This window comes from Gymnodraco acuticeps, unplaced genomic scaffold (assembly GCF_902827175.1).
Source record: "Gymnodraco acuticeps unplaced genomic scaffold, fGymAcu1.1, whole genome shotgun sequence".
Classification (NCBI taxonomy): Eukaryota; Metazoa; Chordata; class Actinopteri; order Perciformes; family Bathydraconidae; genus Gymnodraco; species Gymnodraco acuticeps.
Window position 1 is genome coordinate 5,390,530 of NW_022990023.1, and position 22,647 is coordinate 5,413,176.

The following is a 22,647-nucleotide window of genomic DNA, read 5'->3' on the forward strand; positions in this document are numbered from 1 at the left end:
TACATGAAAGACCTACAGATTGGTGATCAAAGTCTAATTAAACTCTCTGCACTTCATTATTTCCCATCATGCGTTAATGTTCATGCCTCTGGAATGCAATACATTAAAATGAAAAATTACAAGTGTTAACACGTTTCAGTAGCTGCAGCGGATTCATCTGCTCTTCCTATCTAATTTCCCCAAGTGGACCCAAGTCCAAGTGTGTCCTCAGGTAATCACCCCATAATGATCATGTCTGTTTACTGATAACAGCTGCAAATGGGCAAAAAGACTCCAGGCTGTTCCAAACAGTGACAATTACAGACATGTGGCAATGGTATGTCATTTATTGCCGAGTGCTTGGGTCGCTGTTTCCTTCCCTTTTTGAAAACTCATTTTAGTTCCTCAGTGTCGTCCACATTTGAGTTTCAGTCTCATACACACTTGACACACTGAGGCTATGTTCCTTTTTACTCTTGGTATGTTCTGCAGCCGCCCTTACAAAGAATGTTCTGTTTTTGAGGGTATACTATATGGTCATAACATTACATTGAGTTGCTTTTACTCATTTGTGCAAAGGATTGTGGGTCCGAATAGCCAACACCTAATCATCTACAATACATTAAAGTTGACCTACGTACCTTAGATGTCCGTTGGATTGTCCAAACAGAATATACAATTTAATTTGACTCTTAGTTCCTTTAGTTACTGCTGTATGTCTCTGATGCACTAAAGGTCACAGGCTTCTGATTTTCTAATGAACAGTTACACCTAACATGCTGATTTTTAATATCAAATGAAGAAATTGAAACATATGCATGTAAAATCACTAGGATGCAGCTGTGTTGTACCTTGCACTGCGTATAATCCTGGTAGCAGCAGATTTGTATTGCTCTGTTAAAGTCCACAGGTCCAGTGGCTGCTGCACAATGCTGCTGTTTTCAATCAGAGGAAGGCCCACTTTGGAGTAACAGCCTCCACGTGCACTCCTCTTCAGTCTATACAAAACATAGGAGCATAATAACATGATTAATGGGTACATGCGTATGTGTGTGTGCATGACGCTATCGTTGTGGTAACCGGTTTTGCAAGTGATTGAGATCAAAGCCACACCTGGTGACGTGAGGTTCAGGAGACTCACAGGGAGGACACTGAGGCAGATTATATCCAGGTATGTCAGTACAGCCCATGTCATTACTGTAGGGAATGCCCAGGTAGTAGTCAAAACCTGCGAAAAGGAGACAATAGACAATATGCACATCTTTATAATTCAGTGTAACTCTCTAATACATATATAATCATGTTCTTTGGCGAAGGGATCAACTGGACACGGAAACTACCCGTCACCTTTAGAGGACAGAGTCACATGACAGTGTTCACACTTTAAAGGTCACCTATTATGCAAAATCCACTTTTTCATGTCTCTTCTACATCAACATGTGTCCCCTCTGTGGAAAGAGACTCTGAAAGTTTCAGGAAAAAAGATTCTCTCTCTTTTTGTCCTGATCCATTTATATAAAAACCTGTCTGAAAATGAGCTGATCAGATTTTGGCCACTTTATGATGTCATAACGATGTTTTGCCTTGTGTAACCATTAGCCAATCAGCAACCAAGGTAACCACCCCCCCCCCCCCCCCTTATCACCTGAATCTCCTCCTAGAGCACCATTGTGTTCTTTGTAACCAAATGTCCCTCAGAGGGGCGTGGGGAGGGGCTCCTTATTTTCATCTAAAGTAACAGACAGAGAATCAGCACTTTGGAAACAGGGCTGAAACAGAGGGGATTATGGGTAATGCTGCAATTACGTTTGGTGTTTGGAGCCAAACACTTCAGAGACATGTTTTCTATATATCTGAGACCTATAATGTATTGATGAAAAATAGTATTATAGGGGACCTTTAAAATGGCATTAATTGCCCCAAATGTATCGGTCATTTAATTAATCAGTCTACCTCTACTTATAATTTGTACAAGCTGAACTTCATTCCACAAGTGTTTAAGGATCACTACAGCAATGATCCTGCCGTGGTCCTTAGCAAGTCGATGCTAAAGCGGCTTAATTGTGGATCAACCTGTTGTTGCACAAGCCTACAAATTAAAAATTATTCTCAGGCTATGGTTGGTGAGGTCAAGGGAGGTGAGTTGGTGGCAATGGTTCACCCAAGAAAGGAATTAGTAGAAGGTTGTTGTTAAATCTGGCTGTAGGCAAAAAGTCGACGGTGTCGTCTCAGTCGAAACAGCTGCAGGGATAGTTACGACAACTATCCCTGCAGCTGTTTAGACTGAGACGGCACCGCAGCGTTCCCTGCAGCGAGGCCGGGGGATCGCTCACACACTCCATGTGGCGGGGTAGATAAATTCTCTGAGGCCATAACAGTGACCTGGAAGGACACAGCTGAGTGAGACAGGAACGGAGCGTGCGGTCTCGTTGATTAATGTGGCGAATGCAAATGTTTTGGCATTTTAATAATGTAAATCCTTCCACTGTTCAGTGTAGTTGCATGTCAGCAATTATTCAGTTACAGATAGTAATGGTGCCGTTTTACAGATCATAAATGTAGGCTGCAACGGTTGAGTACTTTTATATTTGGTTTTAACCTTACACTCCTTACTCTATGTATTATCTCCCTACAGTTTGGGATTGTAGCAGGCCAGTTTCTATCTCATATGAATATAATGGTGCAGACATGAACACAGAGGAAATAAATTGTAAAATAGGAACAAATTTAACTATGATCAAAAACACTGTATCCGAATTCAAAATGGCAGAGCTATGCAGTTATAAAGAGGTAACAACTAAACCGAAATGTGCAAAATATACATTTACAGTATGGAATATGAGGATTGGCTCCCATTAAATCAAAGTGTTTATGGGAGGGTTTAGCAGTATATGTCAGTGGAGTCCTGGGTCTTATTGAAGTGCAAATGTTATGCATCAGGCTAAAAAGATCAGCGTAGATATTTACTAAAAAAATCCTGAAATTCCTGACTAATTTGTTGCATTCATTTCATTTCAAACCTTTATTTAGACAGATAAATCCCATTGAGATCATTGATCTCTTTTTCAAGGGAGACCTGCTCAAGTAGTTCCACATGAAACATAAAAACATAAATAGAACAACAAAAGGACATCTTACAGCATCATTTACATAGTTATCCACATAAACAGGTACCAATAGCTTCCGATTGAGTAGCATCCAACCGAGCTTTAAAAACATTTAGTGGCACCAGATTGTTCAGTTTCCATTTAATTTGCAGACTATTCCAAGACAGAGGAGCTGCGCATCTAAAAGCTGTCTTCCCTAAGACAGTCCTAGCAGTTGGCACATTTAATAAAACCACAGCATTCGATCTCAGGCAGTAGCCACTTACAATTTTCCGTGAGATCAGGGAGCAGATATAAGATGGAAGTTTCCCTAACATGGCTTTGTATATAAAAATGTACCAGTGACTGAGCCTCCGTACAGTTAGTGAAAGTAAACCAGCCCTTGCATACAGGGTACAGTGATGGGTTAATGCTTTACAGTTTGTCACAAATCTCAGTGCACTGTGATACGCAGCATCTAACTTGACCAGGCAATTGGCAGGTGCATTCATATACATCAAATCACCATAGTCCAGCACAGGTAAAAATGTCACAGTGACTAGCCTTTTCCTGGCCTCAAGCGAAAAACAGGACTTATTTCTGTAAAAGAAACCTAGCCTAACCCTCAGCTTTTTAAGCAGGTTATTGACATGAAGTTTAAAAATGAGACAATCATCAAGCCAGATACCAAGGTATTTGTAACAGGTAACCACTTCAAGTTTTATTCCTTGCGTAGTTACAATATCTAAAACAGGCTCTGGTGTCTTTTTAGCTTTAGAAAAGAGCATTACCTTGGTTTTCTCAACATTTAAAAGAAGCTTTAGTTCAGAGAGCTGAGTCTGAATAATGTTAAAAACATCCTGTAATTTAACACCAGCCTCCTTAATGGAGGGACCTGCACAGTACATCACGGTATCATCAGCATAAAAATGTAAAGTAGCTTCATCCACATTTTCACCTAAACTGTTGATATATATGGAGAATAAAAGTGGACCTAAAACAGAACCTTGGGGAACACCATTAGCAATGTTTAACCACTCAGAAGACAGCCCATCAAAGTGAACACATTGGGACCTTTCAGAGAGGTAGTTCACAAACCACCCTACTGCATGGCTGGACATGCCTATACTGGCTAGCCTCTGCTTTAAAATGCGATGATCGACGGTGTCAAACGCTTTTGAAAGGTCAATAAATAGAGCTGCACAACTCTGCTTATTATCTAAAATACTCGCCACATCATTCACCACTTTCATTGTGGCAGTGATGATGCTGTGTTGCTTTCTGAAGCCTGACTGATGTTTAGACAGGATGTCATTGTTACATAAAAACACCTTTACCTGTTCACTCACTAAGCGTTCAAGAACCTTAGCCAGAACTGACAACTTAGAGATTGGCCTATAGTTATTTAATAAGGTGGCCTCCCCTCCTTTTAGCAAAGGCAGGACATACGCTGACTTCCACAATTTTGGAATTGTGTTAGTGCTGAGGGAGAGGTTAAAAAGAGTAGTGAGAGGTGGAGCAATAACATCTGCAGCTATCTTTAAAAAGAAAGGTTCTACGTTGTCCGGGCCGGCCGGTTTCTTAGGATCTAACTTGGTTAAAGCTTCACGAACAACATCAACAGTAAAAGGGGTAAAACTAAAAGGGTTTTCCAACACACGTTTTTCAGAGTCACATACTGTAGTGTTCACAGAAGCAGAGTTAGTGACAGAATCAAAAAGAGAACCACAGGACACAAAATGCTCATTAAAGCAATTTAGCATAGTAGCCCTGTCCGATATAGTGCCAGATGCTGTGGTAATGCACGGAGGTAGCTCATTACGGAGATCGCCGGTGGATAACGATTTAATGGCTTTCCAAAATTTTCCAGGATTATTCAGATTCTTTGTGGTTACTGACAGATAGTACTTTGATTTAGCACTTTTGATTTGCGATGTGAAGCTATTCCTTAGCTGCCTAAAACGCAGCCATTCTACCTCTGAGCCTGATTTCCTAGCCTTTGCCCAGGCCTTGTTTCTCTCATGAAGGAGACTGGACAGTTCAGCAGAAAACCAAGGATTGTCTCGTCCCTTTACTCTAAATTTACGCAGAGGTGCATGTCTATCAATGATCTCCATAAAACCAAGATAAAAATAAGACCATGCGGTTTCTACATCAGCACACAGATCGATTTTACCCCAATAAAAATCAAACAGATCATGCACAAAACCCTGCTCCACAAAATGTTTTTTGTCTCTCTTAATAATAATGCAAGGTTTAACCTTTTGGACCTTAGTGTCCCTAATTGTGGCTACAACACAGTGATCACTCAGATCATTTGCAAATACTCCCACAGATGAATATTTATGGGGAATATTAGTTAAAATTAGATCAATTAGGGAGGATTTATTAGGGGACTTAATGTTAGGGCGAGTAGGACTGTCAACAATCTGAGTAACATTTAAAGAGATACAAAGGTTTTTAAAATCCTCTGACACTGCAGTTAACCAGTCCCAGTTAAAATCTCCAAGTAGCACTATTTCCTTGTAGTCTAGTTGTGATAAAAGATTTGCTAGTGAAGACAAGGAGTCTTTGACAGCTGAGGGGTGCTTACTGATCGATTTGAAAACTAATGTGGTTACACTGAACTTATTTTTAACATAAATGGCAACGCCACCACCTTTATTAGGCCGGTCGGTACGATACACATTAAAACCATTTAAGGCAATGTCAGAGGCCAAAATAGATTTGTTTAGCCATGTTTCTGATAAAACAATGACGTCATCGTCAGTTGAGCTCGCCCAGATACGGACAAAATTAAGTTAGTTCCTCAGGGGTTTTGGGAATACATGTTAGATGGAGTGTATGGGCCATTGTGTTCTTATTCCTGCAACTTGCTTGCACCATTACGTCTCATTTTGTTATATGGTACTATTTTATTTCTTTATTTCCTTGATTTCAACAAATATCTGACATTTGCTTTAAAGGGGACCTATCATGCAAAATGCACTTTTGTAAGTCTTTTATACAAGAATATGTGTGCCCGGTGTGTCAGGGAACTCACCAAGTGTCAGAAAACACAACCCTCTCTCTTTTCCTCCATACCCAAAACTCTAAAAACGGGGCTGCAATGGATCTGATACAGACTGATACAGATTTGAAATATCTCTGACGTCAGAAACAAGGAGCTCCACCTATATGGGCAACTCTCCACCTATCAGGGGAATGAGAGGTTGCCGTGGCATGGTAACAGCATGGTAACATGACGCTCGTGCCTCGCCCCCCTCCTTTGCAGGGGTCGTGGTCAGCTGCAGCTCATTTGCCTCAGAATCAGCCCTTGCAAAAACAGGGCTGGAATACAGCAAATAGAGCGAAATGAGGCATGGCTAAAATGCATGATCTGTTTAGTAATTTGAAAAAAAAACTTCACAAACATGTTTTATATAGTTATGGCCCTACAATATATTATTCAAATATAGCATGATAGGTCCACTTTAAGTTGGCTCCTCAGGTGTTTTGGGGAATACATTTCAATCTCTCTCTTACCTCTGTTAGTTGGAGCGTATGGTCCATTGTGGCCGAGATGCCACTTCCCGATCATGGCGGTGTAGTATCCCTCTTTCTGTAGGAGCTGTGGCAGAGTGACTTCAGAGAGAGGCAGGCCGGCCAATGAGCTCACAGCGAAATTATGAGTCACTCCGTTTCTCAGGCCGTAGCGTCCGGTCAGGATGGCAGCACGGGACGGAGAGCAGGTGGAGGCCGGAGAATGGAAATCTGTCAATCTGGAAAAATATAGGACAATCTACAGTATATGACACCCCTATGATTATAGACATTAGGTTAGATTTGATTACTTTATTGTCACTACACAGAGTACATGATTACACCATCGGGAATGCTTGGAATTTCGCGGTACTTTTCATTTCATTTATTTTGTTGTTGAGCGGAACAAATAAAAACGAAATGAAAAGTACAGCGAAATTCCAAGCATTCCCGATGGTGCAATCACACATACACTGAACAAAAATATAAATGCAACACTTTTGTTTTTGCTCCCATTTTTCATGAGATGAACTCAAAGATCTAAAACATTTTCTATATATACAAAATAACCATTTCTATATTGTTCACAAATCTGAAAAAATCTGTGATAGTGAGCACTTCTCCTTTGCCGAGATAATCCACCCCACCTCACAGGTGTGGCATATCAAGATGCTGATTAGACAGCATGATTATTGCACAGGTGTGCCTTAGGCTGGCCACAATAAAAGGCCACTCTGAAACGTGCAGTTTTGCTTTATTGGGGGGGTCTGAGGGGGTCCGAAAACCAGTCAGTATCTGGTGTGACCACCATTTGCCTCACGCAGTGCAACACATCTCCTTCGCATAGAGTTGATCAGGTTGTTGATTGTGGCCTGTGGAATGTTGGTCCACTCCTCTTCAATGGCTGTGCGAAGTTGCTGGATATTGGCAGGAACTGGAACACGCTGTCGTATACGCCGATCCAGAGCATCCCAAACATGCTCAATGGGTGACATGTCCGGTGAGTATGCTGGCCATGCAAGAACTGGGATGTTTTCAGCCTCCAGGAATTGTGTACAGATCCTTGCAACATGGGACCATGCATTATCATGCTGCAACATGAGGTGATGGTCGTGGATGAATGGCACAACAATGGGCCTCAGGATCTCGTCACGGTATCTCTGTGCATTCACAATGCCATCAATAAAATGCACCTGTGTTCGTCGTCCATAACATACGCCTGCCTATACCATAACCCCACCACCACCATGGGCCACTCGATTCACAACATTGACATCAGAAAACTGCTCACCCACACAACGCCACACACGCTGTCTGCCATCTGCCCTGAACAGTGAAAACCGGGATTCATCCGTGAAGAGAACACCTCTCCAACGTGCCAGACGCCATCGAATGTGAGCATTTGCCCACTCAAGTCGGTTACGACGACGAACCGGAGTCAGGTCGAGACCCCGATGAGGACGACGAGCATGCAGATGAGCTTCTCTGAGACGGTTTCTGACAGCTTGTGCAGAAATTCTTTGGTTATGCAAACCGATTGTTGCAGCAGCTGTCCGAGAGGCTGGTCTCAGACGATCTTGGAGGTGAACATGCTGGATGTGGAGGTCCTGGGCTGGTGTGGTTACACGTGGTTTGCGGTTGTGAGGCCGGTTGGATGTACTGTCAAATTCTCTGAAACGCCTTTGGAGACGGCTTATGGTAGAGAAATGAACATTCAATTCACGGGCAACAGCTCTGGTGGACATTCCTGCTGTCAGCAAGCCAATTGCACGCTCCCTCAAAACTTGCGACATCTGTGGCATTGTGCTGTGTGATAAAACTGAACATTTTAGAGTGGCCTTTTATTGTGGCCAGCCTAAGGCACACCTGTGCAATAATCATGCTGTCTAATCAGCATCTTGATATGCCACACCTGTGAGGTGGGATGGATTATCTCGGCAAAGGAGAAGTGCTCACTATCACAGATTTTTTCAGATTTGTGAACAATATTTGAGAGAAATGGTTATTTTGTGTATATAGAAAATGTTTTAGATCTTTGAGTTCATCTCATGAAAAATGGGAGCAAAAACAAAAGTGTTGCATTTATATTTTTGTTCAGTGTAACAGACAACATAAGTATAATTTTGACAATACAAGCTAAACATTTTAATATATAATATATAAAGTGACTATAAATTGGACCTATGATACATTGAACAGTACGCTTACAAAACAATACAACATTACCATACAAATACAATATGTTCAAGGCAGTACAAAATGTAAACAAGTCAATAAGTAAGTTATTGCACATGTATTATCAGTGCAGTTGATAATTACAAAACTAGAAATAAATATGTGTTCTATAAAAACGATATGAGGTCAAATATAAGGTGCAGTTGGTTGTAAACATGTACTTAGTTGAGCATAAGTTCAGTTCAGTTCCATTAGTGCTGTGATTGTCTGGCTGTGTCATTGAAAAAGTTGTTTTTCAACAGTTGAGTAATTTCTTGCATTTAAATAACTGTTTCGATGTGTTCCAGTCAGGCTTTCGTCCAAACCACAGCACTGAGACTGCTCTTGTAAAGGTCTTTAATGACATCCACTTAAACACAGACAATGGCAGAACTTCAGTGTTAGTATTATTAGATCTCAGTGCTGCGTTTGACACTGTTGACCACAGCATATTACTAGACCGACTGGAAAACTGGGTGGGACTTTCGGAAACAGTTCTGAATTGGTTTGAATCCTACTTAAAGGACAGAAACAACTTTGTTTCTATAGGTAAATACACATCTGAGTTGACAAATATGACATGTGGGGTTCCTCAAGGCTCCATCTTGGGGCCTCTTCTCTTTAACATCTACATGCTACCACTGGCTCAGATAATGAAGAACAACAAAATAAGTTACCATAGCTATGCAGATGACACACAAATTTACGTAACAATTTCACCAGGAGACTATGCTCCAATTCAAACACTGAATAAGTGCATTGAACAAATCAATGACTGGATGTGTCAGAACTTTCTCCAATTAAACACAGATAAAACTGAGGTAATGGTTTTTGGAGCCAAGGCAGAACGTATAAAAGTTAGCGCTGAGCTTCAGTCTGCAATGTTCAAAACAACAGATAAAGCCAGAAATCTAGGTGTAGTCATGGACTCTGACCTGAGCTTCAACAGTCACATTAAAACAGTTACTAAATCAGCCTACTATCACCTAAAGAATATATCTAGGATTAAAAGACTAATGTCACAGCAGGATTTGGAAAAACTTGTCCATGCTTTTATCTTCAGTAGACTCGACTACTGCAATGGTGTCTTCACAGGTCTCACTAAAAAATCTATTAGGAAGCTGCAGCTAATTCAGAACGCTGCTGCTCGAGTCCTCACTAACACTAAGAAAGTGGATCACATCACTCCAGTTCTGAAGTCTTTACACTGGCTTCCTGTGTGTCAAAGAATAGATTTCAAAATACTGCTGCTGGTTTATAAAGCACTGAATGGTTTAGGCCCAAAATACATTTCTGACCTCCTGCTAAATTATGAACCATCCAGATCTCTCAGGTCTTCAGGGACTGGTCAGCTTTCTGTCCCCAGAGTCAGAACTAAACATGGTAAAGCAGCGTTCAGTTATTATGCTCCAAATATCTGGAACAAACTCCCAGAAACCTGCAGGTCCGCTGCAACTCTGACTACTTTTAAATCCAGACTAAAGACTTTTCTTTTTGTCGCTGCTTTTAATTGAACTATTCATATCTTAGACTGCACTGTAACTTTTATCCATGTACTTTTTTCTTTTAATGTTTAATTGACAGCACTGTAACTTTTATCCATGTATTTTTTCTTTTAATGTTTATTTTATTAGCTTTTCTTTTTAATGACTGATTTTAAATGCCATTTTCTTAATGTCTTTCATTTTTTGTAAAGCACTTTGAATTGCCTTGTGTTGAAAAGTGCTATATAAATAAACTTGCCTTGCCTTGCCTTGCCTTGTGTTCAGCTCACGTATTTTTATTTTTTCATTTAATCGTTTATTTGGCAGGAACAATGCACAGTAATGAACACTTAAAACATGAAAATGTATCAAGCGTATGAATTCCCATAAGGGAGGGGGGGCCAGTCCATGTAAACATTTATTAAAAAAGCACATAATTTTAAAAGACTTAAAATTGTCAAATCTCAAGAAATTGTGTTTTTCAAGGATGGTACAAACCTCGATAGCTCTCTTGTACAGCTGTTCTATTGGTTTCAGGTTTGTGGCCCAAGCAAACGACCAGTTTGTAAAACAGTATTCAATATGGGATAGAATCATACAGTGGAGGTATGACTTTGCAGCACTGACAGTTAAGAAGGGTCTAATTTGTTTAACATTTTGCAAGTTGAATTTAATAGTATTGGATAATTTCTCAATATGTTTCTTAAAAGTCAAGTTCGAGTCCAGTATGACCCCAAGATACTTGAAGTGGGAGACTAGTTCTATTTCTGCTCCGTTTAAAAACACGTTGGATCCATAGACTGTATAGGTTGGATCCTTCGATTTTGACTGGTTGTTTACTGAACATCATACTGTCTTTTTTACATTTAATTGTAAGGAAATGTTGTTCAGCCAGGGTTGAACCTTGTCCAAAGCATTAGAGAGACAAGATGAGATTATTTCAGTCTTTCTCCCGTGTACAAAGATGACCGCATCATCGGCATACATTTGTACATTCAACTCAGGACATACATTAGGCAGGTGAAAACATACAAAAGTGTGTACAGTGAAAACAGTAATGGTCCAAGAATGGAACCTTGTGGAACCCCAACAGGGTTGACAAGGTAGGGGGATTTGGCACCGTTGACCAAAACACACTGTTTTCTGTTTGATAAGTAAGACTTGAACCACTGTATTGAATCTGCCGAAACATTGAAATAAGTCAGCTTTGTAAGGAGCACTTAGCGGTCAACAGTGTCAAATGCCTTCCTGAGATCAAGGAAGACAGCACCTACATAAGGGCTCGTGTCCAACATACATTTAACCTTTTCCACAAAGACACAGTTAGCTGTCTCGGTGGAGTGGTGAGCACGGAAACCAAACTGCATTGGGTGGAGTGGAGCGAAACCTTTGTCTAAATGTTTGGTGATTAGTTTTGACACCCATTTCTCAGCTATCTTAAGGTCCTGACACACCAAGCCGATTTTCGGCATCGATAGATATCGATAGATGTCGGGCCGTCGATGAGTGTTGCGTCGCCCTACTCAGATTGGTGAGTCTTGGTGTGTACTGCACCGTTGTGTCTTTTCGGCCGTGCCGACACCTTCCACCGCCGATTTGACATCTTGAATCGGGGAGGCCGTCGGCTAAAGAAATCACTCTGATTGGCTGTTCAGCTTAGCGAATCAGTGCATGAGAAGCAAAACAGAAGTGAGGGACCCAAACAAACTATTAAGAAGGCAAATCTGAGATTTCATTTAACTCCAGCTCTCGACACAGGTCCGGGAAAGCCCCGTGAGCTTCTCGCTGTAGAGTGAAAATGGAACGCACGCTATTTGCTGTTTGTTTATATCACGCAGTCTGTTCTTCTTCTCTCGGTTATCACGCAGTCTGTCTTCCGATTATTGCCTCTTTTGAATGACGAATACACACTACCGACGCCTGCTGGTAAGGAGAGTTATTGCCACTCACGCATGCGCAGTTCGTACGTGCAACTTGGCCGTCGGCTGAAGTCTTTGCGGTGTGTTCCAGAGCGACACATGGCCAAGACTTGAGGCGACGTTCCGTCGGGACGTGTTCTTTGGTGTTCTTTGGTGTTCTTTGTTTGGTGTGTAAGGACCTTTAGAGACACAGGGGAGGATGCTGATTGGTCTGTAATTGGACATCATTGCCTTATCACCAGATTTAAAATTCAGTGTCACCGTGGCCACTTTCCAGGACGATGGAATTTCCCTCGTGCTGATAGATTGATTTACTAGCATACTGATTGGTTTTATTAGACCGTCGATATGTGTCTTTATAAAGTTGGTGTCTAAATCATCTGCATCCCTAGCCTTAGAACCTCTTAACCCTGAGATTATATGTTTTACCTCAACCTCTGTGATTTCCTCCAGGTCAAAAACGGGGTGTGTTTCCACAGTTGGGCTAGGTGAGACCTCAGATGGCGGGAAGAGCTTTGCAATGTCCAATGCACTATTTATGAAATACTCATTGAGAGAGTTGGCCAACACTGCAGGGTCTTTTATCAGGGCATCATTGATCATCACTAGAGCATTATTTTCCTGTTTCTTATGTTTACCCAATAGTATATTTAGGATTTGCCAAACGTTTTTACTGTTACCTTTCGCACCTTCAATTATATTGATGAAAACGTTTGCTTTGGCCTGTCTTATTGTTTGTGTTACCTTGTTACGAGCATGAGTGAATTTCTGTCTGTCAGTGGATAGTCCGGATTTCAAGCTCTGCTTTAATAATTGGTCACTAGATTTCATTAGATTCCTGCACTGTAGATTCAGCCAGGGAAGATGATGTTCCTTCCTATCCCAAGGAAGACATTGCATCGTTAATTTTAGATATAAACAGACTACTGTTTTCCCCAATGTCTTCAGAGGAGAGAGTGTCCCCCCACTCAATCATTTTCACTGCATCCATAAAACGTTGTTGCAGATTTTTGGAGATGAAGCGAGAACCGAAGGCAGGGGTTTTAGGTTTGGCCATGAACCTTTTTTTTTGTGAGTTTCCTGGCAAAAGAAACACGATTATGGTCAGAAAGACCAGTCAGGAAGTTGTAGGTTTTAACTATTCTGTCAGCTTTGTTTGTAAATAATACATCTATCATAGTCTTGGAGGTTTTGGTTATTCTAGTCGGTTGATCCAAAGTTGTATTAAGTTTTGTTTATCCGTGATCCGTTTTAAGCTCTTTCGGTGGGTTGTTGATACAGGCAAATCATGGTGAGGGACATTTCCTCAGATAGTTTGATTTCCACACCAACACAATCAAACTCAATATTAGCTGGGAGTGCAATCTCCCTACAATTAAAGGTATTCCTCACATAAAGCAACACCCCCCCTCCTTTTCCCTTCAGTCTGTCCTTCCTAAACACATTATATCCTGACATAGATACAAGAGTGGATGGTGATGACTGTTTTAGCCAAGATTCCGATATTCCCAAACAATCAATATTGGACTCAAGGAGGAGATGTTCTAGCTGTTCATGTTTATTGCAGTATGGCACTGGGGTCAAGACATGAGGGTTATGGTCATTTAAAACTACATAACAGATCAGTACATCTTGTCCTGAATTATCTACCTCTGTCCTTGCTCGGCCATCAGGTTGAGGTGAGGCGTGTTGTTTCTCTTCTCATCCGGCTGGTTAGCATCCAGGTCCCCCCAGCCTATATCATCTGCCAGTATGACGATGAAGTTGGGCTTCTTACTGCCTCCATGCTGGGTCACTTTGTGGAGCAGCAGCCCACACATCAGCATCCCAGACAGAAGGAACAGAGTGAAACCCACCGCCATTTTGGGTCAAACTCTGCAAAGGGTTACATGGGGTTAACTTGAGCTAGCATATGTTTTTTTAACCATGAGTAACATTGAATTTACAAACATGATTGCATACATTGCATGCAGGATAGAAGGCAGAGTCAACAAGTGAGGGAGTGGAAAAGGTTTTAGGCAACTGTGACCAAATCATTTATTCTGGTTTCTAGAGGGCAGGCAAACAGTGATGATTAATCTGAAGGCATGGCAGAAATTGTCTGTGATGATGACTTACTATTTACCCAAAGTTATTTGCATGTACCAGATGCTCTTTTCTAGCCCACGTTATACCAGTTTATCAAGATATACGCGCAGGTAGATCAGTCATTTATCTTCAGGAACATTTGCTCAAGTCTAGATATTTAAGTAAGCTTTCTTAATGCTATTGCTAATGTTATAATAGTCAGATTGCTCTGAAGATGGGAGGTGATATTCTATTAATGTTCACGTTCACACAGTCGGTGATTTTTGCCGGCCGTCTTTCCTGCGACGGCAGCTTTTCTGTATTTCTTTTCTCCTGTAATATGACTTGATCGCTTTAAACTCCGCACACTGAGCTCTGATTGGTCAACAGGCAGTGCTTTCACTGAGTTGAGCTCTTAACCTGCAACCTAACCTGGTCCCGACCAGGTTAGCCGCTAAGCATAAGTTACCATGGAGATCTAGCCTGCTAAAAAGAGAACCAGCTTCGTAGGACCGGAAAGCCGGAGTTTTCCCTGAATTTAGTCGGCTAAGCGAAAATCCTGCTTCGTAGTATACCCCCCAGGTGTAACAGGAGCTCTCCTTGCATTTTTAACATATGCCTTCATTTTAAACTTTTTAAACATGGGTCCATTCTTAAATCCGAATAATGGGCCCTGCATCTTAGCAGTGCACACAGACAGCACTTTGGGTACGGTAAACACGCTCTGTTGCAAACATTTGTTCTCACCACGGGCCAACAACAACAACAACAACAACAACAACATCACCTTAAGCGAAATAGTGAAGTCCGACACAAACGTCAAAGTAACTGCCGTATCATCATCACACTCTACCTGTTGCTATCTGGAGACGTACATCAGTGCCGAGGCCCAACAACTCGAAACATCAACCGTGAAGTCACGAAGAGCAACAACCCTGTCTCTCAGCTACGTGACACTCACAGAGAAAGCACAGTGATTGAATACATACACCAACCTAATGTGATGCCTTGCGTTTGCTGTCAGAGTGAGTAGCATGAAGCTGCAGCGTCGGAGACTGCAGTATCAGGACCAGGGGCCTCATTTATAAAGGGATATACGCTAAAAAAAAATGGCGTACGCCAGTTTCTACGCAATGTTTGCGATTTATAAAATACTAACTTGACGGGAAAATTTGCCGTCCTCCACGCAAACTCTAACCCATGCGTAGCACTAAGTACAAAAACGGGAGAGACGAGAAACTGCAACACCGTTGGCAGAAGGAAGAATGGAGAGAAATATGTGGAAATAATACCATAAATAAAACGTTACCTCTCATTTATCATATATGAAGAATTCATTTTCAAACATTGATTAAAGCCAATCTTAAAATGATTTAACAAACGCCTGTTTGAGACTCCTCAGTGCACACAAATACGTAACTTGGAGAAATAAATAAATACGGATATTGTGGTGACACGTTATTGGACATAATTCACCTTGCTTATTGTGTTGCCACACGGACCCTTTAGTGGGGAACACCTGTAGCTTTAGCTGCCATTCCTGCTAGCTCATCAGGCAGAGCAGTGCATGTGTTAACCTCTCTGAAAGTAATGGATAATAAAGATTGGAACTCCATTCTTAATACACCGCCTCCGACTCTCTTTTCACGGCACTACACTGGTGACCCTGATTTTTCCGAGAAAGTTTCCGGAAAATTAACGAACATGGCTGAGCGCGATGTTTTCATAAAGCTGCCGGAAATCTGGGAGCACGCCGCGGAGGCATGGTTCGCACACGTGGAGGCACATTTCGCCTGCCGACAGGTCCGTGACGGGGACCTAAAATACTACCATGTGGTAGCAGCGCTGGGGAGCTCCACGTCGTCCAGGTTGGTGGGATTCATCGCAGCCCCCCCCACATCATGGCAAATATGAGGCGATTAAGGCCCTTCTCCTTAAGACATTTAGCTTATATCTGCTAAGGAGAGGGCCTGCCAGATACTTGACATTCAAGGCCTAGGAGACAGCAAGCCATCCTAGCTAATGGAGAAAATGCTAAATCTGCTAGGGGGGGAAGATCCCCGGATTTTATTCACGGAGATTTTCCTGCGTCACTTGCCTCCCCGGGTACAGACGGCGCTGGCCAACACGCCTGTCACGGAGCCCCGTGCTTTGGCTGAGGAAGCGGATCGTTTTTTCCTGGCTACGCAACAGCCCGGGGCAGAGACGTTAGCCGCGACGCTCAGCGGCCCACCGGCAGTCAAGAAAGCGTGGCGGAGGCCGGACACGGCTGTGGCTAGCCAGCGTGGAGACGCCGGAGAGTGCGTTTACCACGCACGTTTCGGGACAAGGGCGAAGAGATGCATCGCTCCGTGCAGCTACAAACCCCCGGGAAACGGAGGGGCCGGCGCTCAGTAGTGGCTCTGAGCGTCGGCGGCACGTGCAGGCTCCTCTTCGTCAGCGACAGCGTTTCGGGGAGCTTGTTTCTGTGTGACACGGGCGCTCAACGGAGCGTAGTTCCAGCGTCGAGTGAAGACGTTGCCCGTGGGGGGCACGGACCGCGATTGACGACGGCTAACGGCAGTCCCATTCGCACGTACGGCGTGAGACCTATGTGTTTGTGCATCGGAGGACAGCGTTTCAGCTGGGATTTTGTGACAGCGGACATTTATTTTCCCCTCCTCGGAGCGGATTTTTTTGTGTGCTCATGGACTCTTAGTGGACGTTAAGAATAGGCGTTTGGTTGATGCCTTAACGTTTTCTTCCCTCGTGTGCACACTTGGCAGCGCAGCGTACGACGGGCTGTCAGGCTCGCTGTCAGGTGCAGACACGTTTCTCAGACTGTTGGCCGAGTTTCCAGACCTGTCGCTACCCACCTTCTCTGCGCTTACCACTAAGCATGGCGTGGAACACCACGTCACTACCGGGGGGCCTCCTGTCTACGCCTGGGCCCGGCGGTTAAACCCTTCTAAGCTGGCTGTAGCGAGGGCGGAGTTCGCAACCATGGAGCGCCTGGGCATTGTCCGCCGCTCCGACAGTCCTTGGGCTTCCCCCCTGCACGTCGTTCCCAAATCGAACGGCGGGTTCCGCCCGTGCGGGGATTACCGCCGACTCAACGACGCCACTACGCCTGACCGCTATCCGGTGCCGCACATTCAGGACTTTTCGGCGCATCTGGCCGGTACGGGGGTGTTTTCCAAGGTGGACCTGGTGCGTGGATACCACCAGGTGCCCATGCACCCCCTGGACATTCCCAAGACAGCAGTGATAACGCCTTTCGGACTTTTTGAGTTCCTGCGGATGCCTTTTGGACTCAAGAATGCCGCTCAGACGTTCCAGCGCCTGATGGATTCGGTGCTGCGGGACCTGCCGTTTGTGTTTGTTTACCTCGACGACATACTCGTCGCCAGCGCTTCAGTGCAGGAGCACCTGTCCCACCTCCGAGCCCTTTTCACACGGCTCAACGAACACGGATTAATCATCAATCCTGCAAAGTGCCAGTTCGGGGTGTCGGACATCGATTTCCTGGGGCACCGCGTCACCAAGGGCGGTGCGACACCTCTGCCAGCGAAGGTGGAGGCTGTTGCGGCGTTTCCTCGCCCGCTCACAGCCCGGTCGCTCCGTGAGTTTCTGGGGATGGTGACTTTCTACCACCGTTTCATCGCCCGGGCCGCACACATTATGCGGCCGCTGTATGAAGCGTTGAAAGGCAAGACCCCCGTCCAGGAGATCGACTGGACAGCAGAGGCGGACGGCGCTTTTGCTGAGGTCAAGACCGCGTTGGCTCAGGCGGCTTTGCTGGCACACCCATCATCTACGGCTCCCATCTCCATCACCACGGACGCGTCAGACTACGCGGTCGGCGCAGTGCACGAGCAGTGGGTGGAGGGCGCTTGGCAGCCGCTCGCCTTTTTCAGCCGCCAGCTGACGCCTAGAGAACGCAAATACAGCGCCTTTGACCGGGAGCTCCTCGGACTTTATTTGGCCGTGCGGCACTTCCGTTTCATGCTGGAAGGCCGTGAATTTACGGCGTTTGTCGACCACAAGCCGCTCACCTTCGCCATGTCAAAAGTGGCGGAGCCTTGGTCGGCACGTCAGCAGCGGCAGCTGTCCTACATATCGGAGTTCACTACGGACATTAAGCACGTGGCTAGCAAGTCGAACCTGGTTGCTGATTGCCTCTCCAGGGTCGTCATCGGTGCCGTCCAGTTGGGCCTGGACTATACTCGCATGGCGGCAGACCAGGTCACAGATCCCGGCGTCCAGGCCCTGAAGGTGGAGAGCGCGGGGCTGCGCTTGGAGGACGTGGTGTTCGGCGACGCGGGCATTACTCTCCTGTGTGACGTCTCTACGGGCCTGGCGCGGCCTGTCGTCCCTGCCAGCTGGAGGCGTCCTGTGTTCGAGGCTGTGCACGGCCTGTCACACCCCGGCGTTAAACCTTCGGTGCGTTTGATAGCGGCGAAGTTCGTTTGGCAAGGACTGAAAAGGGACGTGAGGACTTGGGCCAGGGAGTGCGTGGCTTGTCAACGCACTAAGGTGCACCGCCACACGAAGGCCCCGTTGGAGCGTTTCCTGGTGCCTGAGAGGAGGTTTGATCACGTCAACATTGACCTGGTTGGTCCGTTGCCTTCCTCTCAGGGGTTTTCCTACCTCCTCACCATGGTGGACAGAACGACCCGTTGGCGGTTCCGCTCGTTTCGACATCAGCCGCAGACGTTGCCCGGGCCTTCATTGCAACGTGGGTGTGTCGTTTTGGCACCCCGTCAGACATTTCCTCAGACAGGGGCTCTCAGTTCACGTCCGAGCTCTGGAACGCTGTGGCAGGCGCTTTGGGGGTTAAGCTGCACAGGACTACCGCTTACCACCCTCAGGCTAACGGCCTCTGCGAGCGCTTTCATCGCTCCATGAAGGTGGCCCTCAAGGCCGGCCCTCAAGGCCGGCCCTCAAGGCCGGCCTTACGGACGGTAACTGGGTCGACAAGCTGCCCTAGGTGATGCTGGGCCTGAGGACCGCACCTAAGGAAGATCTGCAGTGTTCTACAGCGGAGATGGTCTACGGTCAGCCGCTGAGAGTTCCGGGGGATTTCCTCCCAAATGCATCGGCTCCCTGGTCGGCGTCGGCCCAGCGGGCTTTCCTGCGTGACGCCGCTGAGGCCTTTGCTCCGATCCCTACTACTCAGCACGGTACTCAGGTGTCCCAGGTTCCCGCAGAGCTCCGCTCGGCGGAGCACGTGTTCATCCGGCACGATGCGCACAGAGGCCCCCTGCAGCCCCCTTATGATGGGCCTTTCCGGGTCTTGGAGCACGGGGACAAGCACCTGGTGGTCGACCTGGGTGGCAAGACCGAGCACGTCTCGGTGGACCGGGTGAAGGCTGCTCACCTGGACTTGGACCAGCCTGTGGTGCTGGCTCGACCTCCGCGACGGGGCCGCCCCCCGGCCTCGTCCCCTGTCACGGATTTAAGACCTGTTGTTCCGGTCCCTCCCCTTCCGGGGGCCGCACAGGCGGGAGTCACTTTTCCGACTCCCGTGCTCAGGAGTCGTGGGGGTCAGCGTGTCGTTCCTCCCCGCCATGCTGATTTTGTTTATGTGTGAATTCTGGGGGGGCTTGTGTGGTGACACGTTATTGGACATAATTCACCTTGCTTATTGTGTTGCCACACGGACCCTTTAGTGGGGAACACCTGTAGCTTTAGCTGCCATTCCTGCTAGCTCATCAGGCAGAGCAGTGTGTTAACCTCTCTGAAAGTAATGGATAATAAAGATTGGAACTCCATTCTTAATACACCGCCGCCGACTCTCTTTTCACGGCACTACAATATGTTATTTAAAACCACCTCGAATATGTTGTGTTAATGTTATGAAATGTTTTCTCATAAATGATGCGGTAAGCAGGAGGACAGAATTATGTCTAAACTGACGCCGTTTTGCTTTTCTATAGGTTGTAGATACGAGCATGGTTTTATATTCATGTTTAATCGTGTTTTATGCCGTTTGCCAAGACTTGATAAGTTGCTCGTAAAACACAGGCGGTATGGAAACTAAGAACACCATATGTGGTAAATTGTACAGCTAATATAACACAACACATTAGTTGTATTTCCTTTAACTGGTGGATATAGAGTTGCTGGGGGGGTTGAGATCATATAGGTTCAGATGCACAGGCTGCAGCGGAGACGCTGCGCACAGCTGATCGACAGCTGGGACACAAACCACCAAATACAAGAACATAATTCAGATCCAGTCGTCATGACTCCACACCGGGGGGATTCCCCGTTCACTTCTTACAGTTTCTCATCCAGGGGGGGGTCTCCTGTCCCCGGTACAAACACACTGCCTGAGGAAGGCTATGTGTCTTTTTTTTGTCATTAACCTTTTTCGGACCAGTTATTTATTTATTTTGGTGACGATCCGACCTCCATGCTGCTACTCTGGTTCAAACTGCATCCACCAAACAATATGATTTATCTCGACCTACCCAAAATAACCAAAATCTGACACGGTGTGAGATGTCTTTTTTAACTGTTCTGTCGTCATTTCCTGCGATCTTCTTCATAAAGTCAGTCAAAATGAATGGGCGTTTCTTTGACTATTTATAGGCAAATATGGGCATTACGTGAAGCCCGCAAAAGCTGCACTGCATTTCGAGTCGATTGTGATTTATAAAGGGAAACCGGCGTAGGAAGTGCTGTACGCACTTTCCTCGCCGGTACGCAATGTTTGGTGGATCGGAAAATGTCGGAACATTTCTGTACCTATTTTTTTGCTTTGTACTACGTAAGCAACCTTCCCACGTGAATCCTACGCACGGCGTTATAAATGAGGCCCCAGGCCGCACTCCTGGGAGCGCGCACTCCTGGGAGCGCGCACTCCTGGGAGCGCGCACTCCTGGGAGCGCGCACTCCTGGGAGCGCGCACTCCTGGGAGCGCGCACTCCTGGGAGCGCGCACTCCTGGGAGCGCGCACTCCTGGGAGCGCGCACTCCTGGGAGCGCGCACTCCTGGGAGCGCGCACTCCTGGGAGCGCGCACTCCTGGGACCCTAGTTTTTCGTGACACTGCCACCTAGCGAGTAGGAAACATGAATATGAACGACAACGCACAGAGTGTGAGTAATGTGAAGTGCTTTTAAAGTTGTTTGATCTTAATATTTAAGAACCTATTAATGTGTTATACCAGATTAACGGGAATTATCTCAGCTAACTGACGATACAAACCATTTTTACCAAAACAAAACACAAGTCTCATGAAAAGCATCTAAATGACCCCTGAGCGAAAAATGTTAATGCACTTTGGCACAGAACTCAAGATAAAAAATACCCTTATTACTTATCGTAGCTGCACATACAAGATATCCGATTAAATCTGAGGTTCCACAGATTATTTAGGTATAGTATCATCACTGAGTGATCCGAACTCGCGACAGGGGAAGCAAACACATACATCACAACACGTACCTTTACGGAGCTTTTAGGGAGATCATCTCACCTTAGCTGTCAATCTGATCAAAAGACGTGTTCAATGGCATTAAATCCAGAAAAAACGCGGCTGAATCGGTTAATCCATAGGTTGATAATGTTTCTGTGGAATTTTTTATTTATTTAGAATCCATAATTCCATATGTAAAAATCGGAGAGTAAAAGTTAGCTGCTAATGGTAGCCACCAGAGTTATCGCAGCTTCCGGTTTTGGCTATGCCTCAGTCTCACACACACACATTACCAAATAAGGAGTATGTGGGAGTTCCCCTCTATTCCATTGGCTCTGACGGTTAGAAAGAGATGTCACTCAGCAAAATCGAGCAAAGCACTTGTTTTGCATTAATCTTGATACAGGGTACTTATTATATGTTGTAGTTTGGATTCCTAAAGCTTTTAGTCTACCATCCCATCATTCAAGGGTGGTTTTCACCAGTGCTGGAATTGGGCCGGTACTCACCGGTACGCAGTACCGGCACTTCTGGTTCTGACCCATGGAGTACCGGCACTTCTTGCTCAGTACCGGCATGCTGGCGGTACTCCGGTACTCATGCACCGTGCCAGTACTCAACACTCTCCCGCCGTTCTTATTATACATCCATATATATATATATATATATACAGCCGCCCGGTACTCAGTAGATGCGTCATGAGGTGCCGAACGGACATTCTCATCGCTCTAACCGCTGGAGTTTCACAGCGGCTGTCAGCTGTTTACTCCTGTCATTCAAACAGAACGTGCTGGAGAGGGGGCGGGGCTTATCTTCTCCATGTAAATACTGTGGTGGAAACGACTATGTCAAAATTAACCTATTTGACCGTGATTTAATAGTAATACACGTTTCAAAATAATAATAATAATAATAATGCCGAAGTAACAACATACTGAAAACTGTTAGTAAAACCATGTTTTAATGCTTTACA

The 22,647-nt window shown here is 45.1% G+C and overlaps 1 protein-coding gene across 3 annotated transcripts in view; it reads right to left on the reverse strand.

The window, feature by feature from the left end:
- arsg (arylsulfatase G) overlaps nt 1-22,647 on the reverse strand; it is a 44,904-nt gene that overhangs the window by 4,706 nt on the left and 17,551 nt on the right. The window contains exons 1-5 of one of the 3 annotated variants that reach the window (XM_034214406.1): nt 15,267-15,323; nt 13,855-14,079; nt 6,591-6,826; nt 1,093-1,207; nt 831-977 (exon numbers count right to left, since the gene is read on the reverse strand). In XM_034214406.1, coding sequence (XP_034070297.1) covers nt 831-977; nt 1,093-1,207; nt 6,591-6,826; nt 13,855-14,066 — 710 coding nt within the window. In that variant the 5' untranslated portion in view covers nt 14,067-14,079; nt 15,267-15,323. Of the gene's footprint in view, nt 1-830; nt 978-1,092; nt 1,208-6,590; nt 6,827-13,854; nt 14,080-15,124; nt 15,324-22,647 lie in introns of those variants that run through there. The other 2 variants (XM_034214404.1, XM_034214405.1) reach the window with 2 other exon arrangements.